Raw genomic sequence first — 21,428 nt, 5'->3', positions numbered from 1 at the left:
TAGCCAATGAAAGTGAGCGTTTTCCAGGCCAACTTTGAAGTTCTTCCTTTTGCAGGCGTGCGGGCCAATCTGCTCACGCTCCAGCCGGCGCTTCGTACTCTCACTAGTGACTACAACAGCTTGAAGCGCCAGGTCAAAGAGTTCCCTCTTCTGCTGCAAGAGGCTTTGCAGAGCGCCAGGGCTGAGGTGAGCTCGTCCTCCTCTTCCTCCCTTTTTCACATCCCAGGGAGAGCAGCTCATGTTCCTAGGAAGCAGAAGGGGCCTGGGAAAGGCTGAGGGACATAGAAGCCCCTAATGCAGCTTGTCTTTCTCCCAAGATTGGCCAAGCCATTGAAGAAGTGAGCAGCACCAACCAGGAGCTGCTGAGAAAATACCGAAAGGAGCTGCAACTCCGCAAGAAATGTCACAACGAGCTGGTGCGATTGAAAGGTTTGCTCCTCCTCCTCCCTTGCATGCATTGTGTGCAAAGCGGGCACAGTAGGGGTGTTGGTAATGGGTCTTGAGTTGTTGGCCAAAGTTGCTGATTTGGGGAGGGGGGACTTGCCTGACGTAGTGGAGGCACATTTTGGGATCCAAGGACTTGATTGCACCTGATGAAGGGGCTGCCAAAGTGATTCCAGAGGTGAGAAGCCTCTCGCTTGACTGAGGGAAGCAGCCATTAAGGAAGATACTCGTGGGAATTCCCCAGGCAGGGAGAGTACCTGGAGGATCTCTTGGGTTGAGGATGGGAGTCAGGAAACCTCTCTTCCACTTGTTTAGCTCTGTTTTGAGTCCAGAATTGGAAGAGGTTTACAGTGAACCTTGGACATTGTAGCAGGGAGAAAGCAGAACTGCTCGATTCATTCTTTTCATCTGTCTTCATGAAAAGAAACAAAAATAATCTATCCTACTAAAAGCCCGGTACTCTTCTGTGGGAGACAGAATAGGAATGCAAGTCAAAATAGGCAAGAAAATGGTAAGGCAACACCTGTCCACTCTAGGTGTCTATGGAGGTTCTCGACCATCCAGGTAATGGCTGTGCCAAAGGTGCTTTTCCTAAAGGCAACTGGACTTTCTTACTTTTTTCCTTGAAAATGTTTCACTTCTCATCCAAGAAGCTACTTCAGTTCTAACATCTGGGTCAGAACTGCAGAAGCCGCTTGGATGAGAAGCAAAACGTTTTCAAAGAAAAACCAAGAAAGGTGCTTGGAAAAGAATCTTTGGGATTGTCCATTCTGCATGAGTTCAGATCACCAGGACTTGATGCATTACATCCCAGCGTTTTGAAGAAACTGGCAGAGATGATCTCGGAACCACTGAACGTAATCTTCCAAAGATCCTAGAGCATCGGGGAACTAACAGAGGATTGGAAAAGGCTGATGCGCTCCAGTCTACAAAAAGTGGGAAAAGGTGGATAGAGGACCAATAGAGACCAATCAGCTTCACGTCGATATTGGGAAGATCTGGGGGGAAATAACTAAGGACCACATTTGTGTCTTATGAAAAAGACATAAAAGCCAGCGTGGGTTTGTCAGAAACAGATCAGGCCAGGGAAAACTTATTTTCAATAAACTCAATCAGTGGATAAGAAAAAAGCTGTGACATAGTTTACCTAGACTTCAGTAAGGCATTTGACAAAACCTACTTTTTAGTAAGAGAAAAACATGGGATAGATAGCATCACTACAAATGGATTCATAGCTGGCTGACCAACCATACTCAACATGTAGTCCTCAATGGAACTACATCTACATGGAGGGAAGTATTCAGTGGGGTACCTCAAGGTTCTGTCTTAGGCCAGTATTCTTCAACATCTTCATAATTGATCTAGATGAGGGGACAGAACGGGAACTCATCAGATTTGTAGACAACATCAAGTTAGGGAAAACTAGCTAACACTTTAGATCAGGGGTATCAAACTTGCAACGTCACGTGATGTATCATGACCATTTTTCCCTTTGCTAAACCAGGCGTGGGCGTGGCCAGCGTGTGATGCATTCGGCCTGTAGGTTTGACACCCCTGCTTTAGATGATAGACTCAGGATTCAGAAGAACCTTGAAGAGTTGAGCATTGGGCCCTATCCCAACAAAATGCAGTTCAGTGACAAGAAAAGTAACCTCCTTCATAGGCAAGAAAAGCCAAATGCACAGGTATACAGTAGAAAAGGTGGCACCTGGATCAACAGTAGCAATTATGAGAGGGATCTTGGTATCCTAGTAGACAACCAGTTAAGTATGAGCCATCAATGTGCTGATACTGTCAAAAAGGATAATGCAGTCCTAGGTTGCATCAGCAAAGGGCTAGTTTCACGACCATATGAAGTGATGGTACTGCTTTATACAGCATTGGTGAGACCATACTTGGTTCTGGTCACCATGATACAAAAAGATGTTGAGATACTAGAAAGAGTGCAGAAGAGGAACCACAACGATGATAAGGTGTCTGGGGGCTAAACCATATGATGAACAATTGAGGACTCTAGGTATGGCTAGTTTAATGAAGTGAAGGACAAGGGGTGACATGACAGCAGTCTTCCAATATCTGAGAGGCTGTCACAAAGAAGAGGGGGTCCACTTCCTCTCCAAAGCACCTGAGGGCAGAACTAGACCTAATGGGTGAAAGATTATTAAAGAGAGATCCGACCTAGAATTAGGGAGAAATTTCCTGACAATGAGAACAATTAATCAGTGCCTCAGAAGTTGTGAGGGCTCCATCACTGGAGGTTTTCAAAAATTGGCTGGTCAGTCATTTGTCCAGAATGGTATAAGACATCCTGTCATGGGCAAGTGGGTTGGACTAGAAGATCTCCAAGGCCCTCTCCAACTCTATTGTTCTATGAACTTTTGGTTTTGTTCACTGCAGCAGCATAATTTGGGGACGGTGTTGGATTGTCTCTGTTACCGTTAAAACAGTCTCATTTCCTGTTAAAGGCAATATCCGAGTGTTTGGCCGTGTTAGGCCAATACAAGCAGAGGATGGTGAGGGGCCAGAAGTTGTGGGCGCAGTCACCTTTGACCCTGATGATGACGCCATCCTGCATCTGATGCACAAAGGGAAGCTGGTATCTTTTGAACTGGACAAAGTTTTCCGTCCAGAAGCAACACAAGAAGACGTAAGTGAGGATCTTCTGGGCTAGAGAATCAGGGGGGCCTGGAAAGAAACTCCTATTTGCAGGGTTCCTCAACTGTAAGAGCCAGGTGGTCTGGTGGTTAAAGCACCAGGCTAGAAATGAGGAGGTGGTCAATTCTAGTCCGGCCTTGGGCACAAAAGCCAGTTATTCTCCTCCAGCTCAACCCAACTGACGGGGTTCTTGTTGAGGGGAAAATGGGAGAAGGGAGGAGTATTAGGTATGTTTGCCACCTTGAGTCATTTTAAAAAAAATAAAGGTGGGATAGAAATCTAGTAGATATAATAACGGGGGGTTTCTGTGCTCCTGTTATCTGACAGATCATTCCTGTAATATCTCTTCTTTCTGCATCAAGAAGCTCTTAGTTAAAAGGACAGTTCATGCGAATGTGCCTCTGGGCCCCTTTTCAGCCGGGGGGCATTTCTGAGCATGTCTTGTTTCCCAAAGGTCTTCCGAGAAGTTCAGGCGCTGATCACATCATGCATTGATGGTTACAACGTTTGTATTTTTGCCTATGGACAAACGGGGGCTGGCAAGACGTACACCATGGAGGTGAGCTGTTTTCCTTCCCTTCATGTCAGGCTTGCTGCAGACCAGCCAGGCCGGTTTCAGAGAGCCAGGAAAAACGCTACCGAGGGGAGCCGGGATGGAAACTATCGTGGCTGACCTGCCAATATCCAGTTCCATCACGCTCCTTTCCTGCGACTTGATTTCTGTTCCCTGTTCATCCTTGTTGCCTTCCTCTGAACTCCTTCTAGTTCACCTGAATCCTGATTTAAAAAATGCATCCAGAATTGGAGATGTTACCATTGATGGAATCCCATCAGTGCTGCATGATGGAACTTTTGCTACCTACAATTTGGAGAATCTGTTGATGCTAAAATTGCATGTCTTGCTTTTTTTTTGCAGTCACAGTACCCTGTTGACCCATCCTCAGTTTCTAAACTTTTAAGCCATTCTGTACCTGTACATTTAATTTTTGGGACCCTAAGTGAAGAAGTTTGCATTGTTCTCTCTTAGATTTTAGTCCCTTTTTCTCTAGTGTATCAAGAGGGACTTCAATTGGTTTTCTGTCTTCTAGAATATTAGCTGTCCCATCCAGTGTTGCCCGCAAATTCAGTAAATAGGCTCTTCTCGTCTTCACCCAAGTCATGAATGAAAAATGGAGAGTAGAGAAATTTGTCCTCTTGTATCATGTCATCCACTTGTCCCTCCTTCCAAGCCATTGAGCGGCTCTACTTGAGTGCACGTTTCAAATCAACTCCATATCCACGTAATTGCCAAGTGGTCTCGCCCAGAGTTCGCTGGCTTGTCAATCAGACGGCCCAGGGCTCTGTGTCCAGGGCGCCACTGAAATCCCAAATGTCTGCCACGAACCCACCAGTGAGCCTTCTGGGATGTGTTGCTTATCTGCAGCTAATCGTGTTTGGAAAATAGATGGTAACAGTGATGAAGGCAATGTTGTGATCAACATCACAAAAGTGCATATAGTGCACATAAAACTAAGGGGAAAATAATAATAATACCCAGAAAATACCCAGAAAAGCTAACGGGGTCGGTTGTTTCAGTGGTGAGAGAGAAATAGAAGAATGAGAGGTCCGTGAGGCTCTCTGAGCTTCATGGCATTCTTGCAGACGTTTCATTACTCAAACGAGGTAACATCATCAGCGTTCTGATGACAAGCACATTTAAGGCTTCGGAGATCTGAGTAGTTAGTTTCCAGTCATATCTCCCCATTCCAGTGGCAATGGGGCAGAACAATTGATTGATCGATTGATTCATTCATTCATTCTATATAGACTCCTGTGATGGACTACTAGAATAAAGTGGCAGATGCCCAGGAAGGAGGGAGCACATTCCAAGGAGGGCCGGGGGCCCTTGCCGAGGCAAGAGACAGCCGGGGCTGAGGAAGGGATTTAGGGTAGCCACTCCTAGAATCTCTCAGGGTATCTCTATTGGGGTGACAGTAATAAGGGTTAAGTCTGGCAAGAGTCTGTCTATTGGTGTGAGTAAATAAAGACTTACATTTGGATTGTGTTACATCATTCTTGGACAGGGCCTGACACTGCTTATTTCACTTTCATGACTTTGGGTGGCTTGCAATCAAAACATAAGGAGTACCAAAAAACCCCAAAATAAAAGAACAATTTATTGTTGTTAGTTGCGAAGTCGTGTCCGACCCATCGCGACCCCATGGACAACATTCCTCCAGGCCTTCCTGTCCTCCACCATCCTCTGGAGTCTATTTAAGCTCACGCCGACTGCTTCAGGGACTCCATCCAGCCACCTCGTTCTCTTCTGTCCCTTTCTTCTTTTGCCCTCAATCGTTCCCAGCATTAGGCTCTTCTTCAGTGAGTCCTTCCTTCTCATTAAGTGGCCAAAGTATTTGAGTTTCATCTTCTTGTCATCTCTTGTTTGACCATGTCCAGTTTGCCTTGATTCATGGATCTTACAAGGCCCTTCGCCATGACAGGGCAGTAATCCATGAAGAGGAAAGAACAATACACAATACAAAACGTTTAAAAGAATTAAAAACCATACACTGCAGTCACTGGGAAAGCACAACCATTCAAGAACAGCACAGCCATTTGAGGGGTTCCACACCATTTTCTGACCTCCAGGCCAGATGGCCAAGTCAGCTTTTCAGGTCCTTGGTAGAAAGCTCCAGGTCCTGAGGCAGCAGTTAAGTCTGAACACCAGCCTGAGGAGAAAGGGCAGCGCCATCGCATGTGTGATTATCACTGAGCTGGCAAGTGGATTCACTATCACAAAGAAGGAGAGTTTTAAACTCTTGGTTTAATGGACCACTTGCTCGGGATGTGAGGAAGAATGAAACCAATAATTTGCACAAAGCATTCACATTAATTTGGATGCAGTAAATTTTATCCATTATTTTGGGGTGATGCTTGGAAGAGAAGCCTGTCTAAAGTAAACTGAGGTCTGTCAAACTAAGATTAACCAAGATTAATATTTTGGAAAATATATCAAATAATTGACTTGGCCTTTTTTGAACTGTTCCAAGTTGAAAAGGCACTCAAATCAATTTCCAGGAAGGGTGGTGGCAAAAAGAATTGTATTAAGAAATTGGAATTTTTCCAAATGTCAAGGAATGGTTTTTGCAATGTGTGATCTCTGTGTTTTGAGAAAGGCAATATTTTCTACTAATCAGAATGGAACAATGTGTGTTACTATGGCAGAGATCCTGGGATACCTTGCAATGATTTCTTTCATTGTTGATCTTATGATAGCAAATTCATTGGTAAACCAGTGACCAGTAATGAAATACTGGAATGAAATGAAAATCTTAAAATATAAGATAGATTCTTGTTTTTTTCCTCTTAGTTTGTACTTTTAATTACTTTCATTTTTTTTCTTTAAGAAAATAAACATATATTTTTTTAAAAAAATGAAAGGATGGGGGCTTGACCTCCACCAGATCCTCGACCTAACTTTCTTTCCGGGGTGCTCCCTCCCTCTAGGACTTGGAAAAGAGAGCAGGGATGGAGTTGGCAGGTCATGAGAATGCCAAGGTCTGTTTTTTTTCAGGGTCTCCCTCAGGCTGCCCCTTGGGGTAGCTCTAAAATGGCCACTTCCAGTTTCTTCTCTTGGAATTCCTTCACTTTTAACATCAACACGACTCATGTCTGCCTTTCTCATCAGGGCAGCCCGGAAAACCCCGGGATTAACCAGCGGGCTCTGCGGCTTCTCTTCTCCGAGGTTCAGTCCAAGGCCCCCGACTGGAATTACAGCATCACTGTCAGCGTGGCTGAAATCTATAACGAGGCTCTCAGGTAACAGCAGGAAACCAGCCTCTCCAGCAGGTGTGGCCTCCGTGGACATGGCTGGGAAGAGGGGCCTTGGCGGGTGGGAAGGGCAGCCCCTGCCTGCCTTGGATGGAGCAACAGTCACATTGTGCGGTGGTGGTGGGGGCCTTCGGAGTTGCACTTGGTGATCTTCCAAAGCAGCTCCCCCCACCCCCACCCCCAATCGCCCAGCTCCCCCCCCCTCTCTCTCTCGACGCAAGTGAACAAACCTGCCTCAGGCCAGAGCAGCCATACGTGGTTGTGGTTTGTCTGACTTTATTTGAGTTAGAAAGTAAAGTTTTTGGACTAAAATGAGAGCCTTATTTCTGGGTTTTCCAGCAAAATGGCAGCTTCCCTGAAGAGCTGAATGGGGTTTGGGGCTGTGCCCTTTAAAGGAGAGGCCAATTCTTGTCTTTCCTTTTGCCTCTTAACAATAGGAAGTTGCTTCCGTCTTTGCATGGTCTTTCGATGCCTTTTCCTTCTCCTGGGGTGAAGGCATTCTGCATGACCGGCACTTCCACTGTCTCCCTTTCAGAGACCTGCTTGGAAAGGAGCCCCAGGAAAAGCTGGAGATCAGACTCTGCCCAGATGGCAGCGGGCAGCTTTATGTTCCAGGCTTGACTGAGTTCCCTGTCCATAGTGTGGAAGACATCAACCAGGTTAGTGGGGGCAGGAGGGGCTTCCTGGTGTGCCAGTCCCACCCAAGGGGTCTGGGAGGGAAGTCCGTTCTCTTCCTCAAGCAGTTCCTGAGATGGAGCTTTAGCTGGAGTTTGGGCAAGTCAGAGGGTTGAAGTTGAGGTTTTCCCACTCAGCCTCTTTAAGCTGCCTGCACTTCCAGAATGCCCCAGCCAGTTTGCTTGGGATTTTAACAGCCACCAATTGTGTGTTTAGCCCTTGAGTGGAGGGCTCCCCCATGAATTGGTGCTCGGGTAAGAACAACTGAAAAGTGGCAGAGACATCCCGGGTGCTCAGTCCTTCTACCAGACAGGGATGAGAAAAGGAGGATCAGAAACTGAGCATGGCAGATCCAGCTTATTCTCTCTTCCCCCCAAAACTGCTCCCAGCCAAGAAAACTAAATTCTCAGACCTTTAATCCTGCCAGTCAGATCCGTTGCAGGGAAAAGGTGTGACAGAATCTTGGATGCTGCGTAGATGCTCTGTATCTGTTAGGGCAGGGCCTATGTTCTGACCCAGCTCCCCAAACACGACAAACCCGTTGACGTGAACCCAAAATATTCCTTTATTAGGAATGCCGGCAGCCCTGGCAAAAGGTTTCTCTCGCAGGCTAACAAGTCCGGCCGGAAGATGAATAGTTGCCTGCCAGATCTATTCATCTCCACCCCCTGCCTTTTAACCCCAGAGCCAGGGTGGGGCTTCGCTAGCAGCGGTGGCTCTTCCATCCCAAGGACCGGCCAATGGATTTCCACTGCCCTCCTCTCCTCTGCCTTCTGTGCATCCGTGCATCAGGCACTGGACCCAGCTGTTCCTCCTCTTCCTCATCAGCCACCTCCAGACCTGGGGGCTGTTGACTCTCCATCTGAGGGCTGACGGACAGCCCAGGTTCCGTCTCTCTCTCTCTCTGCCCCTTCCATTCCCTCTTCCCCCTTGGAGCTCTCAGGTTGCCTTGAGGCTGACCCTGACTCCCACGCCTCCTCCTCCTCCTCTGAGTTGGCTGCTGGAGGGGCTGGCAGCCGACAGGCCACAACAGCCTCCTTCATGCCTCTGATCCTGTTTCTAACACCACCCCTTGATGGAGGGAAGAGGTGGCTATGCAGGATTTTGCCAGTGGTTTTTTTTTGCAAACGTTTCCAGACTGAGGGAATTCCATTACGGTTCCTCCATTTTTCTCCAGGTCTTTGAATTTGGTCATATCAACCGAGCAACTGAGTGCACCTACCTGAACGAACACAGCTCCAGGTCTCATGCCCTCCTCATGATCACAGTGAGGGGAACCGATTGCAGCACCGGAATAAAAACCACAGGTTGGTATGGATTCCTCCCCTGATTCAGAATGAATTGCTGAACCAGGAGAATATCCTGACCATTAGCCAGGGGGACTGACGGGAGACGAGCGGATCCTAGTTGGCGCTCCTGCAGTAGCTGGCTGGGTGCTGAGAAAAAGATGGGATTTGCATTCCCGGGTGGCAGCCCTTTTGCAGTCACAGAACAACGGACAATGCATCTCCTTAGTTTTCTGTAATACTAACATTATCACTGAAGATTTTTAAGAAGCTACTGGACAGCCATCTGTCTGAAACGGCATAGGGCCTCCTGCTCAAGCACCTCCAATGTCCCTTCCAACTCTGTTATTCTGTTGTTCAATATTTTCCTAGAAAGCTTCTGTTCTTGAGAAGAACTCATACTCACTTGAATGTTACGTCAGCAAAAAGGTGTAAGCAGTTCTTTACATTTTTCTGTAACGTAGGCTCTTTGTGAAGGGTTTTCTCCATTTTTTAAATATTTCCATTTTGTATGCTTGGGGGGAGGATTGAGGAACTACATTACAAAATTCCAAAAAGTGCAGATGGAAAGGATAATTGCATTCTAGAACTTAACCATACTTTTTTAGATGTTCAAATTAGATTGTTTCACGTGAACATGCAAATCACACGAATTTCATACCCTTCCCTGCCTCCACAGAAGCACGGAGGAATCGAGGAATCACGGCTTATTCAGGCAACCTAAACCCTCAGTGAGGCAGTTTGGCCAATGCCAGGGGTGGCCTCTGTGAAATGCTCCAGGCATCTGTCTTCAGCGGGGGCTGTGCTTGAGCAAGCTGTAAAATTGATAAAGGTGTAAGCTCTTCTTATTGGAAGTCAGTGAGACACAATGCCATGGCATGCGAAATAACAATAGTTATTCAGAATAGAGGAAATATTGCCATTTTTATGCTGAATGAAAAGAGGAGCAGCTTGCTTTCAATTTGTGGGTGGCAGAGGAGTCGTTTTATCAAGCCAGAACATCAATCCATCTTGTGTGCCATGGTGGTGCAGTGGTTGGAATGCAGGGTAACTCGCTGCTCACTGCCAGGAGTTCGATTCTCACCAGCTCAAGGTTGATTCAGCCTTCCATTCTTCCAGAGTTGGTAAAATGAGGACCCCGATTCTCGGGGGCAACTGGCTGACTCTGTAAAAGTCAAAGAAGGCTGTAAAGTCTTAAGTGCTGTTGCTATTGTGTGATATTGTTAAGATTGATTTCAGTCAGTCCATTTGGTGGATGAGTGGACCTCTGCAGCAAGAAAGTCTGATCTGAAAGGTCCATTTCAAAAGACTCAGTTGAAGCCTCTGATGAGAGCCGTCTGTTCCGCAGAGACAGAAGGGGAGGCAGACGGGTGAAAGAGGGCATTGCCACAGCCCCCCCCCCACACACACACGTGCTTTAGCCTTGCTCATCACTTGGCCTGCCCCCTCCCCGCCCCTCCCCTCCCCAAAAGATTACAGCCTTTGATATCTTGGATGGATCTTGGTCCTCCATGGACCCCATAGCTAAAAGAAAGAAGCTTTGGACAACAGCTTCAATGTCTGCATTCTTATCTCCAGGGAAGCTGAATTTAGTAGACCTGGCAGGATCTGAGCGTGTGGGTAGATCTGGTGCTGAAGGGAGCAGGTTGCGTGAAGCTCAATACATCAACAAGTCGCTTTCGGCTTTGGGAGACGTGATCTATGCGCTGCGTTCCCGCCAGTCTCATGTGCCATTTCGGAACTCCAAGCTGACCTACCTCCTCCAGGATTCTCTCAGTGGTGAAAGCAAGACCCTCATGATGGTCCAGGTGAGCGTTTCAGAGAAAGACGGACTTGGGTTTTTCATTTTTCAGGTGATCCAGGGACAAAATGCAGGGTCCTGATTTTGCATCAGATGCGCCCGCTACTTTGCTCTTTGTTTGACGGTTATGTTATGGCGTAGGAATCCTGTACCTCAATGGTTGACGTTGCTCTCTAGCTGACCCTTTTGGGGTCATTCAAAAAATGCTTTTATAGCTTGGCTGGGTAACCTCCCCACTGTGCGTGCCTGCCCTGCTCTTGACAATCACCCAATCCTCCTTTGAAAAAAGCAACCGGAGGCCCCTCCCAGAGTCCAGAGCCTGCCTTCCATTGTGCACATCAGTTGGGCTCTGGGCCACAAAGCACAAACAGGGACAGGACCACGTGCACACTAAAACTGGTTTTCTGAACTTGGATCTTTATTTATCTGAAGCAGCATTCCAAAAGTTGCTCCCAAAGTGAGATGGGAAGCATATAAATATAATAAATACGTAAAAGCTCAAAGTAACTCCCAAGTCTCCAAAAATATCTCAAGAAACCTTAAAAGGGATACCCCTCTGACCCCCACAATAATTAGTGGAGAATAAAATGTTGCTCCGCCAAATTCTCCTCAGTGCACGTTCTTGCAGTTGCTACTCGGTGCACCACTCTGGCTGGCCAAAGTGGGGCTGATGGTGTCTGGCTACATGTTTGGAAAATATTCAGGGCTGGTTGTGGTTTACCACACTGACAGAATCCAAGCTGGGGGTGGCTCTAATGGATCCCAAAAATGAGATTGGCACTCTCTGTCCAGACACTGTGCAGAAGCGCCTTTGGTGGAGATTGGAGGGTGGGGAAAACCGGCCAAACCAGAAGGGCGAGAAGGAGTAAATGTGTCCTTCCCTAATCAGACAAGTGATTTGGCCATTTCAGTAAATTCTTTCATCTTCCCACTCCATTCCTCTCTTGTGACTATTTCTGCAATTGTCCATCTTCGTGCATATTGTAGCCTCACTGCAGTTACAGTTTATTTATTTATATTTAGATGTCACCCATCTTGTCTTCAGAGCGATGCTGGGAGTCCTTGGGCTAAAACGGTGATGAGAATCGGGATTTCTGTGGCTGAACGATGTGGTCCTAATGTGTGGTGTCATGTGACCACATCGCTTAGTGACAGCAATCCCTCCTTGCCGTCGCCAAGTGAAAATGGCAGGTTTTTATGTTAGCATTTCCTTGCAACTTCCTGCTGCCTTCCAACAACCAAGTTGGTGAGGGAGCCGGCAGGAAATTGTGTGGTCCAGGCCAGAGGGAGGGAGGGAGGGAGGGAGGGGTGCGCAGTGATCAGAGAGACATAGCAGCAGGAGGACTCGGGGTGGGGTGGGGGAGGCTGCTGCCCGGTGGGAGAGGGGAAGGGTGTGAGGCTTGACAAGGGTATGTGGGTGACAGGGAGGCACAGTGGGGGTGGGGCGGGGAGGTGAGGTGGCTTTATCTGGTGTGCGAATGGTGTGCCTGTAAGCTCCTGAAGGGGCCCAGGGCAAGTGCAGTGAGCTTGGGAGGACGAGGGAGAAGGTTCCCAGCAGTTTCTGCAACTTCCCTGCTGGCTTCCCTTTCAAATTCTGTTGGGATTTGGTTTTCTTGTCTCACCTGTTTGCTTCCTGAGAAGCTCCTGAAGTGGGGTCCCTCGAGCAGCCAATCTTGACCTAGAGACGGAGCCAAGATCCCAGGAAGGCCAGCTGCCCGGCCACAAGAGCTCCTCTGGCCGGCCCTTTGGGGGCACCTGGGGTGGCACAGACGCAGCCTTCTCTTCCGTACGGGTCACTTGTGGGCTCTGGGCTGTGAGTGCCATTTCCTCCTCTCGTTTCACAGGTTTCTCCGGTTGAGAAGAATACAAGCGAGACGCTCTGCTCCCTCAAGTTTGCTGAGAGGGTTCGCTCTGTGGAACTGGGTCCTGGCACTCGGAGGGCAGATACGGGCTCCTGGACCAGCCAGGAGCACTTAGAGGTACTGTGATTTCCTGCCTGCTGGGCTTCCTGGGGGCCCCTGGTGAAGCAGATCCCTTCCTTGAAAGATGCTGTCCCTCACCCTAACCTTCCATTTCCCTCAGAGTTCCTGAAGCATGGGGGTCCCGCAGATGGGTGCTTGGGTCCCCAAAGGGGGTCCAGCCATCCTGGTTTGCCTCCTTAGCCGTTTCCAGGAAGGTGAGGGGTTGCCTCGGTTCAGGCTGTTAAAGAGCCTGGCTCGCTATGTCCTGATTGTGCCAGGCGTAGCGGCAAGGATAGGTTTTCGAAGGCAGCCTCCGTGCGCCTGGGGTCCCGGTGGCAGGTGGACGAGGGCCCCAGCCTCACACATCCCCCAGGAGACACAGCAGGGAAACTGCAGCCTGCCTGCTTCTGCCATTGGACCCTTGGAAACTTGAAGCACGGTTCAAGGTGGGAGTGCAAGCTTCTGACTCCCCCCCCCCCCCCAGCTCCAGGACTGAAGAGGGCAGTTTTGAGGATTTGGGGTGATGCAAAACGGTCTAAGCCTAAAGCTGCAATTTTGTGCTCGATCCTCTTCTTCGTCAAGGTGGCCACAGCGCCAGTCCCATCTGTTGGGGATCTGATGGCTCTAGGCTAGAGGGGGGAACAGCCTGCCACGGCCCCTCTGAGCTGAGGGTGAGCCCTGAATGGGGAGCACCCTCACCTGGCCTTACGGCAGGGGAGGCCACAAGCAGCCCCTTGGCCAGGTGGGCCACAGCAATCTCTTGTTGGCCCTGAACTCCCCAACTCTCGGGAGCAAAGCGGTTGAATTTTAGGGGCACATTTTTGGGGACAAAGACTGTAAAATAGGATTGGAAATGGGAGCGAATGAAATGCTCCTCTTAAAACTCTCCAGAGCTACAGCAAAAAGAAAAAAAAAAGCCAGCATCTCTGTGCTCAGGGTTCTGGAAGGCTCTGTGTGGCCAGCTGGAGAATGGCCGAAAAAGGTTGCCCGCTTGCATTTTCCCAACCTGCAAGGTTTCCTCAAAGCTGCCCTCCAAGACATGACAGGCTATAAGTCACTTAGGTGTCTGTCCCGTGTCCCTGGGTGCAACTGCCCTGAGGGAGGGAGCATGGAGCACTTGGTCCAGAGAGTTCCTGTTCTGCCTCGATGTGTCTGGTGAGCCCAGTTGGCTCAGCATCTCATCTAGGCCGGTGGCTTCCGTGGCTTCCCGGCATGGACATTTCCTTTATGGCCACTCTCAGTTCCAGCCATGACTCACCACTGAGGGAGGGATGGCATCTTTCACCAAGTGGGATCTGAATCTGGTGTTGAAAGGAGTGGGGGGGGGGTGTCGGGGGGGGGGAGATCTTGGGTGCACGATTGCTTTGGCAGACGGAGCCCCTGTCACATCATCTGAAGGAACCTTCCTGGTAACAGCCACAGTTCTGTTTTCCTGTGGCTGCTTGTCTCCAGGTGGAGCCCTCCGCCGCCCTTCAGCCCTGCATCCGAACCCAGCCTTCTCCTCGAACGGGGCGATCGAGCTCACTTCGGGCAAAGCCCCCGAGTGCAGGTAAGAGCCCTTTTGGTTGCAGAACTGCTTGGCTTCCTTCAAAGAAGGAATCACCGGTTCCATCCTTCTCCAACAGTCAGGGGAGGAGCTTGGTCTGTTTCTCTGAAGCCTTCTGGGCATCTGGCAGGAGTGCCCAGTAGGGTCCTCCTGATGCCACCAAAGAATCCCCAAACCAGGTGGGCATCCTTTCTTGCCACAGGGATTTTTTTTTGTTCTTGTTTGTATCCTTGTTTGTTTGTATGCCTAGTTGGGAACACATGGCTGCAAATTACCCAACACTGCCCAACTGTGCTGAGGATGGGGGGGGGGAGCTGCCCTCTCAGCATCTTTCCCAGCAGCCCCTTGGCAGAACAGCCCGAGGCTTTTTGAGGGCAGAGGTTGTAGCCCTCCCCCCACTTGTCAGAGTCGTTCAAGCCTGGAAGATGTGAGACATTCAAGGCAGAAGAGGGGAAGAGACGAGGTGCTTATGCCTGAAGGTACCATTGGGCTGAGAAATTTTGGAAGGGGATGGAGCCTCCCATCTGTCCCAAGAAGGGGAAAAGCAGCAGTGTGCCCGATTCGGCCAAAGAGGAGCTGGGTTTGGGGAACGTTTTGAGGATGCTTAAAAGGAGTTGATGGTCATAGCCGTGTTGTGTAGCAAAGCGCCTGACAAGTGTGATGGAACAGCAGACAATATAGAAGCCTCTCCTGTGGTCACGTTCATTGCCATGTGGTCATGTGTGCATCTTCTTCACAAACTTCACTAGAAACACCTGGTCAAATGTTTATCTGCTTATGTTGTTAGCCAGATACTTCAGGGAAGCTTAACAATCATCCACAATATCTTGGTGTTCCATTAATCAAAGCAGCTTTTGTATCCATTTACTGCTTTATGAGACAAACTTCAGTTATTCCATTTGATTTCAGCCTGGAATTAAGAGAAGCTCTGTTTGCCTCCAGGTGAGTTAAATACACGCCCGGATCACAAGATCTTACTCTGATTAAGAAGACGTTAAGTTCTGCTGTGGCCAAAATGAGAAGGAAAGCAGGATCGATGCTGCCTTTGGGTGTCAGTTGTTCCTTGTCTCTAGAATTAACATCAGACTGAGCCGGGGATAAGCATGAAATCCAAAAAATTCACTTTCCCCTTTAATGTTGCATTTTATTCTTTGTAACCCAACTGAATATTGGAAGGAATTGTGTAATGCAGCCTGGACTTCTGTCTGCCAGCCTGCTTACGATCCAAAATCAGAATGGTGCAGGACCAACAGGTGTTACGTGTAGCTGAAGTTGGCAGAAGACAGACTTCAGAAATGGGCCAGATGGGGTTGGGACTGCAGAGGGCAGAAATTCCAAAAATTCTCCCCTGGCATCCTGGTGGGGCAGTGGAGGGGGGGGAGAGCAGAATTTTTGCAGTGTTCTCTTGTGAGCCCCCTCCTGGTCATGTTCCCTTGCCCACTTTGCGATGCCTGGCTTCTTGCCTCTCAGTCTGATTTAATTCTGCAGTCCCTCTTCTGGTTTACCTGCAAGGACAAACGCTACAGAAGACAAGTACAGCAAAAATAAACTTAGGCTGGAAACCGATGTCCTTTGCGTGTTAAAATAGACTAGATAGATACAAACAAATGCATTTTTGCTTTTTACAAAAGTAAAAAATGGGCAAATTTGTCCTGCTTTATTCCCTTGTGCTGAAATGCTTTTGCACCTGGCTCACTAAGTGGCTTTCTTCAGGTTTCTCCTCTGCTGGGTTGTGGAAGCACCTCCTGCTCCCCCCCCACCCCGCTCACAGCCCCTCTTGCCTCTTGGAGGCTCTCAGCTGCAGATGGAAAAACAGCTTCATTGTCTGAAATGCTTCCTGTGCAGCAATCACAGATGTGATATTGAAGGAATGATTTGTACTGAATGAGCCAAACTGACCTTAATTCTAGTAGGTTTTGGGACGTAGAGTAATAAGAAATAAAGTGCAGATTTGATTTTGCTCAGAGGAGACAAAACAAATAGAACTACTTGACCCATTGACCTTAATGGGTATAGTCTAGGAATAATGAATGAAGCCTGCGTGAAACTCCCAAGTCTAAACGGAACGCCTGCATCATTTAGATTGACTCTTCCTTCCGCGGAGGTTCTGCACAGGGAAAGTTTTGGGTGCCGCATGCAGGAGCTGGCTAGCCTGGGTGCCTGCAGCAAAATGGTTGGTGTGTTGGGAAGCGGCAGTTCCTGGAGGCCTCTGTTCAGTGGGATTCTCTGCCAGAATTCATTTCTGTCTCTGTTTGTTTTAGGGAAACCGAGGCCAATTCCTCTCTGAAAACTGGCCGATGTCAGGAAAAGCTGTTTTCAACGGGGACTTTGGGAAACCATGCCGGCTTTTCTAAACGTGCACCCTGGACTGGGACTACAGCACAGGGTTTGGATCGGTCATCCCCATCCACTGCTGGCAGTGGAGCCGGGTGCTTGGAACCAGACAGACTTCAGGGAAGGGTCACTTCCTGATCAACAGATTTTTAACACATTTCTTTTAAAAGAGAGCAGAGGCGGTGAACACAGACTTTGCTTTTATGTACCCTTTCCCTTTCATTTTTATTTGAATAAAAATGTTGCACCCAGTCGGAATTCTTGGAAGTCCAGAAACTTATTGCTAATATTTTATTTTATTATTCTATGTCTGTCATCTCAATCTTACATGGTACCGAAGGACAATATGAAAACTATGATTGAAATACAGTCAGGCAGCGCTGAAGGAGTTCCGAGTTATCCTTTCATCTCAGACACTATTAACTCTTGGCAGGGCCTAAAGATATGGGCAATCCCCAGGTTACGAGCGTTCAAAGTTAACACCATCAGTGCCCCCTAGCGTTTCCGAACAATGCCCAAAACTACTATTCTTGCAGCACCACAGCAGTTGTTCGCCCTTACAATCGCAAAGGCTCTGCAACATTCGGACTTTTAAAAAATCTTTCATAGAGTTAAGTGTTGGACAGGTTGCTGGGCTGATGGCGAATTCCATCTCCCCCCCTCAAATTTGCTCTCTACCCCACCCTTCCATCTTTTTGGTAATCAAATTGATGTAATCGTGTTGGGTTCTTTTTCATTGTTTATGTTATTCTATTATTTTACTTCTGTTTATACTTCTTTCACTGCTTCCTTTTTATTGTTGTAAACCACCTAGATTAACCCCACAACGAGATAGGTGGCAAATTAGATTAAACACAAACTATTTGTTAAATTTGAGAATACAAATTAATGGATTTGCCTTCATTTCTTACATTCTACATTTTCTTAGTAAGAATGTCTCTTAGTAAGAATGTCTAGTAAGGTTACATCAATGAATAGCTTAAGAGCATGAAGCAATCTCTTCAAAGATACAGACTGGAAGAAAAGAATCAGAACAAAACAATGAATTTAATTTAGGCCCTCACCCATCTGGGGATTACTTTGGTTGCGATATATAAATAGCTGATGGCTAAAGATGATAATCGTATTACTCTTGACTAAACTGGTATCTCAAAACCCTCTCGCCATTTATGGGACACGTGATAAGACAGGGTGGAATCCTTGTAGTTTTAGCTGCTGCTTTGGTCAGGGTGAGGCATGTTGAGACATTCAGCAAAACAAACTGATCCTCAGCGATGAAGCAGTCCGGAGGAACAAAGCAAAGGAAAACTTTCCAACATTTCTTTAGAGATGGTTCGAATTGGTAGCCACCTCCTTTCCTCTTAAAAGACAGAAAGTGGTCCTCAGCATGATTTTTAAAATATAAATATATTTACAAATAAATATTAAATCTACAAATGCAGGTTGAGATAGCTTGTGCGTCTGTGCGTGTTATATATTTATTTTATTTATTTACGCAATTTATATGCCGCCCTTCTCCCGAAGGACTCAGGGCGGCTTACAAGAAGGAAGAAAAATTACATAAATAACAAATCAATTTAAAATTAGTTAAAATTAATTAAAAATTTAATTAAAATTATTAAAAATCACCCCAATGGATTCAGCCCATTTGGTGAAAGAGCCACGTCTCCAATTCGCGGCGGAAGGAGAGGAGGTCCGGGGCTGTCCTGAGGCCGGTGGGTAGCCCATTCCAGAGGGTCGGTGCTCCCACAGAGAACGCTCTCCCCCTGGGGGCTGCCAGCTGACATTGTCTGGTTGATGGCACCCTGAGGAGGACCGCTCAGAGCGCACCGGACGATGGGAGGATGGCAGGAGATGATCCTGCAGATACCCCGGGCCTAAGCAATGTAGGGCTTTATAGGTGAGCATCAGCACCTTGAAACGAACCTGAAGAACCACCGGTAGCCAGTGCAGCTCGCACAGGAGAGGTGTCACACGGGAGTATCGAGAAGCCCCCGTAACAACCCGCGCAGTTAGTCCTTCTGGACTAACTGTAGCCTTCGGGTGCATCCCAAGGGCAGCCCCATGTAGAGGGCGTTACAGTAGTCCAACCGAAACATAACAAGGGCATGAGTGACCGTGGCAAGGGCATCCCGATCTAGGAAAGGACGCAACTGGCGCACCAGGTGTACCTGTGCGAAGGTCCCCCTGGTCACGGCTGTCAAATGATCTTCTAAAGATAGCCGTGAGTCCAGGATGACCCCCCGATTGCGGACCCTTTCTGAGGGAGTAAGAACCTCCCCTCCCATCACAAGTGACGGGGCCACTAGATCACGAGATGCCAGTATCCACAGCCACTCAGTCTTGGATGGGTTGAGTCTGAGTCTGTTTCTTCCCATCCAGGCCCGCACCGCTTCCAGGCAGCGGGACATCACGGAAAGGGCATCCCCAGGGTGATCTGGGGTGGAAATATAAAGCTGAGTATCATCAGCATATTGATGGTACCTCACCCCGAAACCACGAATAATCTCACCCAGCTTCATATAGATGTTAAAGAGCAGGGGGGAGAGAACCGACCCCTGAGGCACCCCGGGGTGGATCTCTCTCCTCCCGCCCACACAAACTGCGAGCGGCCTGAGAAGTAGGAGGAGAACCACCGTAAAACGGTGCCTCCTACCCCCAACCCGAGTCGCTGCAGTAGGATACCATGGTTGATGGTATCAAAAGCCGCTGAGAGGTCAAGAAGGACCAGGATGGAGGAGCAACCCCCGTCCCTGGCCCACCAGAGATCATTCACTAGGGTGACCAATGCCGTTTCCGTGCTGTAACCGAACCTGAAACCCGATTGGTACGGGTCTAGGAAGTCAGTTTCCTCCAGGAACTGCTGTGCCACCACGGACTCAACAACCTTCGCTATAAAGCGAAGGTTGGAGACTGGATGATAATTGTTAAGGGAGTCTGGATCAAGGGTGGGCTTCTTGAGGAGGGAACGAACCGCCGCCTCTTTAAGTGTGGCGGGGAAGGCCCCCTCCCTCAGAGAAGCGTTGACAACCGCTTGAATCCAGCCTCCAGTCACTTCTCTGGCTGCAGAAACAAGCCAGGAGGGACAAGGGTCCAATAAACACGTGGAGGCACCCAGCCGACCCATGATCCGGTCCACTTCCTCCACCGAAACAGGCTCAAACCCAACCCAGATGCTACCATCAGGACAGGCCCGTCACCTCGCCAGACTCTGCCCAGTCAGAGTCCAGCCCAGTCCGAATCTGAGCGATTTTATCTTGCAGAAACTGTACAAAAGCCCTGCAAGGGGTCCTCCCTTGCTCCATGATTGAGAAGAGAGTGGGTCATATTGATGTTTTGCCGCTTCCATTGCCACAAGATAAGACCCAATATGGGTTCTTAACTGTGTTCGGTCAGCTTCAGATCGGATCTCCAACCGCCCTCCAGGCGTCTTCTCCGACGCTTCATTTCTCTCATATGATTGTATGTGTGTGTGTGTGGGTGTGGGTGTATATATACTCATCAGAGACACTTTCACAGGCCTTCAAATGTTGATCTATATTTTTGTATTTTTGCTGGAGAAAAAGTAAACATTTTAGAGGAAATTTAAATAGGATTCATATAAATGAGTCCCATTTAAATTTCCTCTAAAATGTTTACTTTTCCTCCAGCAAAAGAACAAAAATAAATATAGATCAACATTTGAAGCTTTTCCATGGAAGGCTTTCAAGCTTTGCAGCTAAAAACTTCACTGCTATTTGGCCGTGAGCTAAACCATCCGTTTTCAGTAAGACCAGCATCCATTATAAAGGAAGATGATTTATTCTGAATTGCAGAATGTAGACACACAAAGTTCCGGTTACAAACATTTAATAAAGTTTGTCATAAGTTACAGTTGTATGACCAGCTGGCTCCAGCAATGCAGGGAAAGTCCATTCTGTTCCCCAGTACCGAGACACTTTCCACCGGGGAGAAAAAGCCAGCGATGGCTCCGTCTGTTACCAGAGAAACCTGGCTCAGGTTCTGCAGGCCGAAAGGCAAGAGGAAAGGTCCTGGAAAGTATCCATGTCATGGATACCAGCGACCCTAGGCCGGTCCCCCACAATTCAAGATGGCTGGAGAGCTGGACACGAGTCAGGAGTTTATCACCATTGTTGGCAAGCAGGAAAAGGATGCGAGGCAATGGAAGCCTTTCGGCCAGAAGGAGATCGGGCCGTCTGTCCTCAGCAATCCCTCCGAAGGCAGCTGCACAGGTGCAGGAAGTGGTGCCACAGCAGGAAAGTCTGCTTTGAAAGGTGTTCTGTAAGGCACTGGACTGGGTGCAGTGCAGAAGAGTTGCCTCCTGGAAGGCCGCGAGAAGACAATCCAGAGCTGGAGGGCAAAGCAGCAGGCAAAGGCAGCCTGGCCACAGCGGTCACTCCAGGACGGCCATCAGGAGGTGCAGCTCCCGGAAGGCACTGCCGTGGCGACCACTGAGGCCAGACCGGTTCTTGATGAAAGCGCTGATGGTTTTCAGTTGTTTGTAGCACATGTGGCACTTCTGGAGCCTGGGTCAAGAAGAAAAGCAGCTGGCAAAAGGGGCTGTACCACTCTGGAAGGCTCAAATATTATTTTACTTATTTTTATAACGCACTCTCAGAGCAAAGAATTAGCAAAGCAATGGTATTTACATCATTAAATCAGGAAAAGTGTATGTGTCTGTATATCCAGGGCCAGCAATGTCAGTTGAACCTACAGGTCCTGAAGACAATCCCCCCTTACCCCAAAGGCCCTGCTCTGGCTGAACACTCAGGTCAACTGGCAAACAGAAGGCTAAAGGCCCAGAGGAGGCCCTGCCCACAGGAAGGCAGCCTTTAGGGTGCTCTGCTCCCTAAATAGTGCTTGAACAGGTAACGAGGGAGCAAGGATTCACCAAAGGCGAAAGAACATGTGAGCAA

General features: G+C 48.3%; 2 protein-coding genes across 43 annotated transcripts in view; one reads left to right on the top strand and one right to left on the bottom strand.

The window, feature by feature from the left end:
• KIFC3 (kinesin family member C3) overlaps nucleotides 1–16,770 on the top strand; it is a 43,560-nt gene extending 26,790 nt beyond the window's left edge. For 14 of the 37 annotated variants that reach the window (XM_034425579.3, XM_034425580.3, XM_087877341.1 and 11 more), the window contains 11 exons: nucleotides 56–186; nucleotides 318–429; nucleotides 2,910–3,091; nucleotides 3,554–3,658; nucleotides 6,767–6,897; nucleotides 7,445–7,568; nucleotides 8,762–8,891; nucleotides 10,449–10,678; nucleotides 12,516–12,650; nucleotides 14,049–14,181; nucleotides 16,440–16,770. In XM_034425579.3, the coding sequence (XP_034281470.1) occupies nucleotides 56–186; nucleotides 318–429; nucleotides 2,910–3,091; nucleotides 3,554–3,658; nucleotides 6,767–6,897; nucleotides 7,445–7,568; nucleotides 8,762–8,891; nucleotides 10,449–10,678; nucleotides 12,516–12,650; nucleotides 14,049–14,181; nucleotides 16,440–16,465 (1,439 nt within the window). In that variant the 3' untranslated portion in view covers nucleotides 16,466–16,770. Of the gene's footprint in view, nucleotides 1–55; nucleotides 187–317; nucleotides 430–2,909; nucleotides 3,092–3,553; nucleotides 3,659–6,766; nucleotides 6,898–7,444; nucleotides 7,569–8,761; nucleotides 8,892–10,448; nucleotides 10,679–12,515; nucleotides 12,651–14,048; nucleotides 14,182–15,087; nucleotides 15,121–16,439 lie in introns of all 37 variants that reach the window. The other 23 variants (XM_087877349.1, XM_087877350.1, XM_087877346.1 and 20 more) reach the window with 3 other exon arrangements.
• Nucleotides 16,771–20,294: 3,524 nt separating this feature from the next.
• KATNB1 (katanin regulatory subunit B1) overlaps nucleotides 20,295–21,428 on the bottom strand; it is a 28,637-nt gene continuing 27,503 nt past the window's right edge. For all 6 annotated transcript variants that reach the window (XM_087877339.1, XM_034425575.2, XM_034425573.2 and 3 more), the window contains one exon: nucleotides 20,295–21,038. In XM_087877339.1, coding sequence (XP_087733465.1) covers nucleotides 20,906–21,038 — 133 coding nt within the window. In that variant the 3' untranslated portion in view covers nucleotides 20,295–20,905. The remainder of the gene's footprint in view (nucleotides 21,039–21,428) is intronic.

The sequence above is a fragment of the Pantherophis guttatus genome, chromosome 11 (genome assembly GCF_059756535.1).
Source record: "Pantherophis guttatus breed Tessera chromosome 11, ASM5975653v1, whole genome shotgun sequence".
Taxonomy (NCBI): domain Eukaryota; kingdom Metazoa; phylum Chordata; class Lepidosauria; order Squamata; family Colubridae; genus Pantherophis; species Pantherophis guttatus.
The sequence above is the reverse complement of the archived record's forward strand: the minus strand, read 5'-3'. Positions and strand labels throughout refer to the sequence as shown.